Raw genomic sequence first — 12,694 nt, 5'->3', positions numbered from 1 at the left:
GGAACAGAGACTTGTTCAAAATATCCTCTAGGGGGTTCTCAGGAAGATGTTTGCAGGGCTTTGACCACGTTTTTTTCCAGTAGGACTGAAAGAGTTCATGGATGCTGAAATTACAGTTTATTACAAATATTCCTCTTAATACTGAAAATCTGCATGTGATACACAAGTCTTTGGAAGATGTGAACCGTTACTTCTTGTTGCTTAACAGAATTCCGTGGATAAATTCACTTGAAGAATGCCAGAATTGCTGCATTATTAAACAGGTGTAGGAATAAGGATATGAAACTCTGAACCCTCCTTTGCTAAAGCCCTACAAAATTACTGGCAGAAATGCCAATTACGTGTAATTTGTGAATAAATGAGGTATGGATTTTCCAGGGTTACGGATATTTAGAATGAATCATGGGAAAAAATTAATAATGCCTATTGTGCCATTTTGCGTGAGTAACAAAAGAAAATTAATAATCTAATTTTTGTACCCTTTAGGACTGTGGCTAGTTTGTCAGCTTGTGGGGAATGAAGGTTAATTGTGTTGCATTCCCCCAAAAGCTGCTTGTCTTACCATTAGTATAGTTAAGGAAACAAACCCAGCAGAAGGTGACTAAGGTAACACTGTGCATAGTTTTTGGAGTTTGCAAGTAATTGTGTGTTGGCTTTCTGCACGGTAATGCTGGTTCACAGCAAAATGTACAAAATGAAGTCGAGCCCTTTGCTCTATTATCTGTCATCTCTGCCTGAGTACTCACATTGTTCTCTATGTAGGCAATGAATAATCCGCTTGATGCTGACTTTGTTCTTTAAGCAACGCAAACCCCTTACTAAGGATAGCAGCGTTTTATTATTTTTTTAAGGCACAAGCATTGACCTTCACTGAAGTCCAGCAAAATGTTCTGAGCAGTTGCAGAGGACAGTCTTTTCCTCTCATTCGTGAAGCCTGCAAGAACATTTGAGATGTGACTTTCAAAAGCACCCTCCATCAGCATAGCTCTGCAGACATTAAAGTCAATGGGAGTTTTATTTCAGTGGGAGCAGTCAAGCCAAAACAGAATGCCCTACTTTATATGTCAGAGCTTCAGGAATGAGTTATAGTAAGAAAAGCTCTTTGAAATAATCAGGAAAGAAAGAAAGAATGAATTTTATGCCAGAAAACCAAATAACAAAATACTTCTGTTTGCCTTCATATGTCTTGAGTCGCATGTATGTGCCACGATGTTAAAAAGTACAGTTGAAAAAACAACAGCAGGGCAAAGCGGTGGCATTACAGATTGTCAATGTAAGCGCCACTGGCACGAAAGGCTACTGGGAACTGAAAGCTGGCTCACAGGGAGCTTGGGGAGCGTTTAGTGCCAGAGGTTGGCCATCAGCTCAGAATCCACTATTATTAATACTAGCTGTGGTATTTCTAAGATTGGATTTAAATAAATGGGACAAACCAAAATGGAATTTATTCTGAAAGGAGACACCATGAGAGTGTAAGTAGCTAATAAATAGCAGCATACATCAGGCATTCAGTATGTGGTGGAAGTTGCACATCCTTCCTGGAGGGAGCTATTTGCAGTCCTTTGGCAGTGTTTTCTATCATACTAGTTCTGTCTCTGAATTTGCCCGGGCTCTGTTCTTGTACACTAACCCCAATTGTGCTCCAGGGTGTTCCTGCAGTGGTAGCGTAAAGGATGACCTCTTGTATCCAGCACCTTTTTGCATGGGTGGAGTGGAGAGCAGCTCTCAGTGAACCTTCAGCTTGTGCTTCTCCATGCTGCTTCCTCTCAACGCTCTTCTCTCTTTGGCGCTGCCTAACTCTGACTCTGGCTGTTCATGGGGTTTTCCTTTGTGCTTGATCTAACCATGTGGTAGAACAATACAAATTGAACATGGTTCTGTCAAGCACCATGGAAGGCTGCATACTCCCTGCCGCATGGCATGCTGGGATACTTCTGCTGTTTTCAGAAGCATCAAAAGGTGAGAGATTCCCCTTTTCTCGCAGGAAAAGTCAAAAAGGTGATGTGTGTTGTTTAACCAAACTCCCAGGCACCTGTTGGACTGCAAGGGGAAACCCTAGTGACAATTGGGTCAGACTTTCCAAAGGGTTTGCATGCAGAATAACCATTTCCAAGTAATTCATCTGTTTAATTGTTCTTAGAATGAAAAAGTTAGGCATCCTGTTAATGAATTTGATTCAAAGGTGATTCCAGCCATACCTACAGAGATTAAAAATATTTTTGTCTACTTACCTTATAAATAATGTAAATACATCTCTCTGTTTGAGCTGCCCTTTAAGTCCTTCAGCTTCAGGTACGTTTGGATGCCATTTTGTGTAATGAGATGCCTGATGCTTAACGTAACCTTGGATCTGATTTGAGTAATCTTAATGTGCTGGCATTTTGTTATGAAGAAGTATACTGCAAAAGAACTTCAGAAGAGTCTGCAAAGCATTATCTTCTGTCTTGTGAAATGACACCAGTAATGTGGCCTGTGTGAAAGCGGTGTTATTGAATAGTTACATAGCACAAGGCTGAGTCAACATTCTCAAATAAGCCTTTTTGGATCAGACAGCGTAGGTAAGATCTTTAATGTACTTCTGCATAACTTTTCCACCATGTAAAGTAGATATAATTACAGCTATTTCATAAAGTACTTTGAGGGCCTCACACAGAAATTTTCTTATATGGAAATATTGCCTCATCTTGTGGAGCTGCTACATATCTATTGTGGAGCCATCAAATGGAGGATATCTGTGATTTTTTAGGTTTTCTCTGTAAAACTGATACAAATTAATACTACTGATGGGAAATTATATAAAGTAATCTATGTCCTGTGTTGTTGTTTTGTGCTTGCTTGTGTGTTTGTTTCCTAAAAACCTATGGGAATTGTGGTCTAGTGGTTAAGTGATAGAGTGAGTGTCAGGATTCCTGGGATTTTGGCCAAGTGTTAAACCCAGTGACGTCCATGATACTATTTTTGCCAAATTTCAGACAGTTGGATCCATTTTTTCTAGAAGGAAAATATCAGGTCAATCTTCAAGCCCTGAAAAAATAGCTTGATTTTTTTCCAGAAGAGATCATCCAGCACTCCTTTTGAGTCCTTTGGGAATTGTTTGGTTTTAAAAACTGAAATCAGGTTTGCTAAGCAATTAAAATAGGACAAAAAGCTATTCGTCTTTGCTGCTTTATTACTTTGCGTGAGTACTAGAAAAGCATCTAATATTTGCAAGCACTTGGAAATGTGGTATTCCTTTATCACAATACTGCTGTTCTATAAAAAGGCACGTGGTCTTGCTTTATGATACTTAGGAATTACAATGCACTGGTACCTTGTAGTGGTGTCACATAGATTGCGAAATGAAAATGTTATCAGTGTAACTAGCAATTCAGATAAACACATTCAGTCAAACACAAGCCTTTCAGTTGCCTTGGCTACTCATGTTACTCATGTTAAAAAATGCTTTAGTTTTGGAAATTTCTGGAAACTCCCAGGTTGTGTTTTGCATTCAGCCAAGCTTCACAGAGTTCTCATCTACAATGCATACATGCCTTCAGGTATACTAAAATGACCAAATGGCTTGTCTGGAATAGTAAAATGAAGTCAGGTGTGTGTTCTGTGTGTGTCTGACATCTCTTTCTACAGGTGATTTTGGAAGTACAAGAAGTACTGAATGCTTGCGATGTCTAATTGCGCTTCCTGAATCCTGTTATATCCACTCAGAGCCCTGTAGTAGTGCAGTGATAAAGCCCTGTGTGTAGAAATGGGTGTATGTACGTAACTAGTTCTGCAAGTAGATGGCTCAATTTCACATTAGTATCACAGATGGGAATACCTTCATAGAGCAGCCACCAGTCCAAGTGATCTCAAGGCTTAGGTCAAATAGTAAATTTTATCTATTTATCTTTTTCTAATGGATGACTGAGTGCTTGCTGAGCATATGCATGCTATTGATTGCTTTTGACTGTGCTTATCCAGGTAATTCTTATTTGAACCCTTATTATATTTTACTAAAAACTAAAAATTCATTTTATTTTAATAAAATAAAAAATAATATGTATGAAGGTGTTGGTTGGTGGCTTCCTCTCCTGCTGAGCGGGGAGGGTCTTACCCTACCACGAGCATGGAGGTCATGGACAGGTGCCCACATCACAACAGCTTCTCATGGCTGATGCACTGTGGGAAGTTGTACACCACCAGGAGAATGAATCCGCTAAGTCAAAATGTGGTAAATATTCTTTATTTACTCTGCCAGAAAGCTTCAGGAAAAAAAAAAAAAAAAAAAAAAAAAAAAAAGACAGTTTTTACTCTCTGATGATGATACTCCATTTTATCCTTCAGAAAACATTCCACTTACTTTCCCATCCTTCTTTTTGATGTAGGAAAATGAATCCTGTATCCATAAGTTGACAAAAAATTATACTTAATAAAATCTTACCCTGTGAAACTTCATGATGTTTGTGATTATTCTTTCAAATAATGTTTTTACAATGAAAATTAGATTACTTGTTCAAGGGTTAATTTGAAGATTTCAAAGACACTTTTCACTGAAAAATTTTGCTTTTATTTTTCAAGTTGTACTGTAATTGTAGCAGTTTTAATAAATCCTCATCCTGATAGCTGTTCACTTTGGCATTATTTCTAGGAATCATAAACAACCAAAACAACCGTTTCATGGACCTAAGGAAAAATAGCAGTATGTTCTTGTAATCAAAGCATAATATGTTCATCACTTGACATTTTATCCTGGCTGCCAAGCCTGGAATTTTTAGGACCAGAAAAAATGCTTGGTTTTTGTTTTTCCCCAAAAATATAGAGTTTAAATGATGGTGGTATGAAGAAGGCTTAGTAGTTTTTGAAATACTTCAAAATGCCCGGTGGTCCTAATATTTAAGTGCTGTGCCATCAAGCTAAAAAAAACAGTAGTCAAATTTCACTTCAGATATGTAATTTACAAGAACCATGATAAATCGCAAATTATTTAGCAGCACAGAAGCAGTGCTGCTGTGTACAGAGTTTCTATGGACAAAGCTATATGTAATGTTTCTCATAATCTAGTTTGGAATTACAAAACTAAACCCAAGTGTGTCTGTGGAATCAAAATGTTAGATTGCCTGCAGAATTGCTTGCTTTCACTGCATCACCCTGTGAAGGTAATGTGCAACATAAATTAAAAGAATAGTGATTAAAAAAAAAATAGTATGCAGCCATAAAATGAGCAGTGGTGTATTTATCAGTCTAGAAGAGGGAAGCAGGTGGAGAATGTTGTCAAGTCTCTAAAACCAAATTTCAGCTCAAGTTTAAGTTTTTGTTGATGTTTTCAGGTTCTTTTTAAAATCTGAACTTGCTCAAATCATTCCTGAGAAAGCCCTGAAGTTGACTTTTAAGACTCTGGAAAAATTAAAAATACCTTTCAGTAGTTATGATCACTGGACATAGCACAAAGTTCCTGAGACAATTCTGGTGTTTCCATTGTGAAATATGAAGTGAGTGGGCAGGTAATGCATGGCAGGGCCTGTCTTGGCAACACTTTGATTACGTACACATTTATTAATGCTCCTGGTTCCTTGAAACACAGAGATCAGGTTTCAAACCTGCTGTTATTAAAAGAGAAAAACCAAACCAGAAAAGGACAGATTAGTTCACTGAGCCTAATTGGAAAAGCATTTCATTAGAATGGGTCAAAAACCTAGTCAAAGAGGTCTGGCATTCATGGTATAATGGTACATGAGGGAGTGCTTCTCACTAAGTACGGTCTACCCGTTCCTTAATTAAAATGAAAATGATTTAAAGTGCTATTACTTTCCTCCGCTGTTTGTTTAACATAGTTAATAAAGGTATCTAATTGTTGGAAAATTGGCAAGGTTCTCTTATACAAGGTTACTCTCAAAAATAGCTCTAGTAGCTGAGGTCTGAAAATTTTGCTTTTTAATTATTATTATTTTGTAATATATCATTTGAATGCATCAAGATAACATCTGCTTTCATGAGATTCTTAGTCCTACTTGTTGGTATAAGTGCAAAGCATGAAAAAGTGACTTTGCTGGAGCTCCTTTGAAGCAGACCCCAGCAGCTAATTAAGACATGCTTATAAAAAAGATGCCTTAACAGGAATAAGATAAGATGTAGCAAGGGAAGACTGACAAAACAGAGGCTAGTCTTGGGAATCATTTAAAAAACTGCTGGGAAAAAAAAAAATGCTTTAGCAAGTATTGAAATTGTGTGCAGGAGCTGGTAGCTGACAGGAGACAGTGTTGAAAACTGATTCCATAAAATCTTTGATTGCTGCAGTTATCAGGAGCTGTTTGCTGGAATATATTTTCTCTTTATTGCAGGGTCTGAGGATTACAGAAGTAAATTCACCGGGAAGTGTTTCATGGATCTTGTCTGTCCTGAGAAGTGTCGCTGCGAGGGAACAGTTGTAGACTGCTCAAACCAAAAACTCACCCGATTACCCAGCCACCTTCCTGAATATACTACTGATCTGTAAGTGCCACCTCTCCAAGATGTGCTCAGACAAGCATATTGGTTTTCCTAGTTTTTAAAGTTTGTATAAGATACTTGGCAATTCAAGGCACCTTGAATTTTTGATCCCCATGGGAAACACAGGGTGAGTTGATTTTATTTCAGAGAAGCACCAGAGCTCTCTTACTTTCTCAGCTCTCATACGAAGTGTGGGTGCAAGAAAGGAGACGTGGCCCTGTGCATCAACTGCCTGTGTGCATCTTCTTGCAATGCTGGCCTGTCACATCGCTCAAGCAGAGCCATTACATCTGGACATTTTTATTTAAAAATTGAATTAAGTCTTTTGAGTTAAACCTCTGATCAGGAATTCATTCCAACTCAGCGGTGCTTGTTACCTGGGTGAAATGGCTCTGTCTAAAACCAATATATTGTTAAGCTGATTGAAATTTTATGAAATACATCTGCTTTTAGAGATTCTTAGGAACTATAAACGTAATATACAGCTAAGGACATAATATCCAGCTAAGGAGTATATAAAAATATTTATGACTTAGTAATTTAAGAATCTGTTTCTCTTGTTTTGTTAGCAGTCCCTTCAAACACAATTCTGTTTTTTTGGTAGTATGTTCTTCATTGTAGTTACTCTATAGTACATAGATACTCTATGTGAACCACAGTAATTGTTGTTCTGAAGTTAAGATAGAAGAATACAGGAGAGAGATATCCAGAAACACAGCAAGTTATCTATGTAGAAAATTTGAGCTACATGTAATCAGAGAGAGAATTTGCATCCAAAGCATGCCAAGATGGTAGCTTTTGCATTATTTGAGAAGACCAATAGATTTTGATGAGGAAGAACTTGAAATCAAATCCCTTCAATTTATGTGGATCAGATCTCCAGCTGCATGACTCCTGTATGCAAGATGGACGTTTAGTCAAGCAAAAACAAGGCTTTGTGATGGTTATAGTTAATAATCTCTTCTCATTGAAAGAAGGCATTCTGACATTGTCCTTTGGCATTATGCTTTTAAGGCATCCTAAGCTTTTATAACTTTTCACTCTAGGAGCCTCAGACACATGGCAGATAGTATCTTGTTTAACAAAGGTCATAAGTCTCTGTGTGGCAGTCCTGTATGCCACAGAGATATATCTATAGAGATCTTTGAAGCATTAAATGTCTTTTTGTTTGTTCCTCTCAGGCGTTTGAATGACAATGATATTTCTGTTTTGGAAGCTATCGGACTCTTCAAGAAATTACCCAACCTTAGAAAAATGTAAGTTCAAGTTATTTGCTTGTTAGAATACATCCTTGGATTGTAAGGAAGGAGGAGAGGATAAAGTTTTTATAGTTCAGTACTGCAGTAGCAGAATTTGTTATTTGTAATGTTAATTTAAGGAAACTGACTTACGTGTTAGATGGACAGGCCCAGTTAAAGCACAGTGACAGGTGAAGACCCCTAGACTGACCTCTCAGTATTCTTTACGCTATATTTCTTAAAGTCATCAACTCGTAGAGACTGAAGGGAATTCCATTCCAGAATTCATTTAGATATATGCCTATTGTTAGAGATGGCCACCAATTTTAGCTTTCCTTTTTTTCTTTTGAATGTGTTATCTTACATGACAGCAGAGGCAACCATTACGTTTCAAGTATGACTCCAAATAGTGCGATTTTGTCAAACAGTTGAAGGGAAGTAGTATTACAAGAAATAGGTGATGACAGTTTCTTTTGATCACTATGGTTTTAGAGAAGAGAATCAAGTAGCTACTTAGAGATCAGTGATTCAAAGAGATCTGTATAATTCTGGTAGCAATCAGAGTATCGGCACTATTCAGGAAGTATATTTAATAAGATAGTGTGTGTTTTGCAAAGAGAAAAATATATTAGATACCTTTTGATCTTCTAAATGGATCTTCCTGATATTTTTCAGTTTTAACTCTATAATGCCATTGCTAATATCTTATTTGTTTACTTTTAGTAAGATTTTGTTGTTAGATTCAAGGTAATTGTGGAAAACCAAGCAATTGACTTTCTGTTCAGTGTTTCTTTCATGTGGTTTCAGCCACCTGGAGATTCCTAGCCATTTGAAGCTGTGTAAGGTCATAGGGGCTTTGGAGACAACTGCAGTGTGATTCGTACACCACTATTATTTCTTCAAGAATGTCAGATGCAGCACTGCAGATTTGAGAGTGTGGGGTATGCTTGTGCAAGTACAGACCACCAGACTTGGGGAATCAATCATAAGCTTTAGCCTAGTATTTTATGAATGATCTCTAAGTTGTAGCTAAAGTGCATTTAGAAACTAACTTATTGATATTGTTGACTATTCTGTTTTCTATATAAGTGGACAGGAAATGAGTAAAAAATGCACAGCATATAAAAGTACACATAATTAGGACAGAATCTGTCCTTATCAGACCTTCAGGATTTGTTTTGAAAGTTGGTAAGATGGCATAGCTGGAGTAATTTCTCTCCTTTTATTTAAAACTTACTGTAGGTCAGTTACAGTGCTGTCCTTCATGTTCCCATCAATCACTCAGGTGGAGGGATGCCTCAACAGGTCTGTGTCGTTATGCATAACAGCAACGTGAATTGGCTTTGAGTGGGTTTTTTAAGAGTTTGTTTCCTGTGAAACAAAACATCTTTCTGGTCTGTTCTTAACATGACCAGATGCGAACAAAGGGGTACAGGTGCAGTTCACATGGATGGCAAAGAGCAGTAGTTGTGCCCCACACTTCATAAAAAGTCTGTGTCATGCATTTTTTAGTGGCAGCCCCTATGCAGAGCCTGTTTAAGGTACTCTTTATAATTGAGCTGATTTCTTCTACTGGATGTTGTGAAGAAACATCTCAATTTGAATACACAGATTTTCTGAAAAGGATATTGCTCCATCAAAGAAGCTACATGTCAACCATAGCCTTACTCAGTAACTTGATTCTTAGTAAGCCAGATTAGTCATCTATTTTCTAATTCTCCTAATTATATTTTGTGAAGAGACTGGGTAGCCAGGAAAAACATACATCCCTTTCGTTTGGCTAATTCATAGTCCTCTTTCCATCAGGTAAGAAGGATTTAGTGACCATATAGGGAAATATCAATGGATAGGACTGCAACAGTTAGTAGTACTAATGCACTGGCTCTGTGTGTGTGGCAGGTTAGAAAAACTCTTCATTAAGCCTTACTTAAGCTGCTGTTAATTTAAGGAAGAAGAGTATTGATCAAATACCCATTTTCCATTGTGTATAAAGAACAAGAATTTTTACTGTTATTTAATTTGGCAATATTTACTTGGTCTCATCATATTCCTTGTCTGTTCAAGTGTTAAAGGAGAACAACAGGTAGAGGAATGTAGCTAGAAATTGTATTGCTTCCTAGGCTTAAGGAAAGAGTTCAAAGCTTTGCACTGGAAAGCCATTGGCCAAATTCACCTTTGGTCAGCAGGTATCGATATAAGACCTTTTATTTTACTTTAAAAAAAAAAAAAAATTCATCTCTGCAATTCTTTTTTTTTTTTTTTTCTGAAATAAAAAGTGCTGAGATAGCCAACTTAATTGCCTTTTCATGGTTAGCCCAAGTTGAGAGGATAGTTTTTTAAAGGGACATTTGAATAATTGCCCTCTGGTTTTTCTTCACCTCAGTTTATGACTCAGTGACAGAGGTGTGTCAAGGAAATTTGCAGAGAAGCTACTCTAACAGTTCTGCTCTGGCTAGAAGAGCTCCAGTGTGATTCCAGAGACAGAGGAATTAGCCCTTGATTCCTCTTGACTAGTGTTCTTGGTGCCTCCTTGATTTATATTATGCTGATGTGTAGCTTTGGTCTATAACATACACACTTTGAGGTTGACTGCAAATTGGAACTTAAGGAGGATTCAAATTATATTTACATTCTAGGTATATGTTCATGATTGTTCTTTCGTCACTTAAGCTCTGTCAGTTGTGCATGTCTATATGTGTCCAGTTGCATATCACAATCTCTTGGTTTTTTTTAGTAAGATTCCGAAGGGGTGTACACACAGATTTGATGATGGCATATTAGGGTTGCCCCAGTGATTATGTGTGGTAATGGTATTTAATTTTATTTAAACTGTGTCTTGTACTCTCCTTGGATTTTAGTAGGAATCTTAAATATCTGTGTTCAAGACTTAGAGTTCAGCTAATTCCTAAAAGATTTCCACAGGGAAGATGTATCATTTGAATAAGACAACTACGTTGTATTCACAAATTCACAAATATGAAATCAGATTTTATTGGAGTATGAGGATCTTTTCATGAAAAGACAGTATTTCAGTATTTTGGCTAGCTTTATTTCCTGGCATAGGTGAAGTTCCTTCTTCTTTCTTTTTCTATTTTTTTTTTTTTCAGAGAAAGGAAACTGAAATCATCTATCTCTAATCCTGAAAAGGATATCTGACAATTCATTCTGTTTTTTGTTGTTGTTGTTTTTTGTTTTTGTTTTTTTTTAGGATTTAATTTGTCAGTAAATATTCCTCCTAAGCTGAATCTTATTGTATGTTGTATCAGCCCAGGACTTAATACATGTTAATGCAAAACAGAACTGAATTCTTGATACAGAAATTTAAAGGTCAGAGAGCCATAATGCTAAGTTCTGCCTCGTTTTTCTAGAATTTAAATTGCTAAGATTACTGTGTTGTTTTTTAAAAGGTTAACATGTCTGCATATGCCTTTAAAAAAATCAACTTTAATAATTAGCTGCAAAATCCTGTATACATAGTACTATTTTCATAGCCAAAAAATAAATCTATTTTTGTTTAATGCTTTTTACAGTGCAATAAAGAGGTTGATGTGGATTACTGTAAGTAGATCCAACCCCACCCAGATATAATTTACTGGGTTCTTCAGTGGCTTTTGCTGAATGCCCTGAACTCTCTTTTGCTGTCAGTGACTTATTACCATAGCACCTCACTTGCTTTTGCAAGTTTAAAAGCATGACTTGAAAGCAAAAGTCACATTGCACTGCCTTCCAGCTTGAAGAACTGCATTGCTAGTGTTTTGCACTGGGACCACCTCCAGCTGTTAATCAGTGAAAGAAAAACTCCAGAGCTTGAGGACTAATATGACAGCAGGAGTGTGGAGGTGTCTTCTGGCCATGGGAGACAGGTTCAAGCATCCAATCCCCTCAGTACCCAACTCAGTGGGAGCAAGGAGATGCACTCAGTTGCAGAGATGGGATACTGACCTGCAGGGAGAGGCTGCAGCTCCTTGGTATCAGCCCCAGCCCTCTCCCTGGAAATCAGTGGGACCAGCTGTCCCAACTGGGGGCCCCGAAGCTGTTTCTGCAGAAGAAGAATTGGCTCCAAGCTCACATTCAAAATAAAAAGGTTAAGTGCCGTATTTCATGCACTGCTGCAGAAAAAGGGCACTGACCTCTTTTATTCTGCTAAAGAACAAGAACAATAAAAAAATACTTACCTCAAAACCTGGAAGGGACATCTGACAGTTCATTCTGTATTTCTTGCCAAAGTTACAAAGTGAATATAAAATGCAGCCTTATAACAGGAAAAATCAGAGTGTCTTGGCAATAGCTAGTACTGCCAACCCCACCTTTAGTATATAATTAACTTTGGAGGCTTAATTTGTCTGTAGGTATTTCTCTTACATTAAACCTTACTGTACAACATGCCACCCCAGGATTTAATACACTCTACATGCAAAATAAAACTGAATCACGATAAAGTTTGCAGACAACAAGTCCATTTAATAAACATAAACTGAAGTTTTTTGGAGAGGTAAAAGTAGTTTCTGGCTGTAGAAACAGCTGTTACCTGCTGTTCTTTCCCCTAAGCATAAATTTTACCATGGCAATTGAGGTCACAGTCATCTGTCACTTTTTATACAGAAACAGACTGTATTTTGTGGAAATGAAATTGTGGAGAGTGTTGTGATATGTGGCATTTGGGCTTATCACATGCCTCCTTTTTTTCAGTGATACCATCAATCTGCTCTGCTGCATGAAATGTACGAATGTCACTGAGTATAATTCTGTGTCTGTCTGTAGTATTTAAGACTTTCAGTGTCATCCTGCTCCTGAGAACAACTCACTTTGTAAAAGACAGCCAGACTGTTGGTAAGAGCTGTAAAATATTCTCAGCAAACATCCTTCCTCCACAAGAATGGGGTTTTCCTCCCAAAATACACTTAAAGACTCCACACGCACCACCAACAGCCTGAAATATTCTTGGGAAAACCCCACTCAGAACAGGCTGTTTGTATGTTAAAACAATAAAATGC

General features: G+C 37.4%; 1 protein-coding gene across 2 annotated transcripts in view; it reads left to right on the top strand.

The window, feature by feature from the left end:
• The window catches only part of SLIT3 (slit guidance ligand 3), a 516,877-nt gene that overhangs the window by 389,616 nt on the left and 114,567 nt on the right, over positions 1–12,694 (top strand). For both annotated transcript variants that reach the window (XM_032196646.1, XM_032196647.1), the window contains exons 16-17: positions 6,315–6,465; positions 7,644–7,718. In XM_032196646.1, coding sequence (XP_032052537.1) covers positions 6,315–6,465; positions 7,644–7,718 — 226 coding nt within the window. The remainder of the gene's footprint in view (positions 1–6,314; positions 6,466–7,643; positions 7,719–12,694) is intronic.

This window comes from Aythya fuligula, chromosome 14 (genome assembly GCF_009819795.1).
Source record: "Aythya fuligula isolate bAytFul2 chromosome 14, bAytFul2.pri, whole genome shotgun sequence".
Classification (NCBI taxonomy): domain Eukaryota; kingdom Metazoa; phylum Chordata; class Aves; order Anseriformes; family Anatidae; genus Aythya; species Aythya fuligula.
Note: the sequence above shows the minus strand (reverse complement) of the source record. Positions and strands in the feature narration are given on the sequence as shown.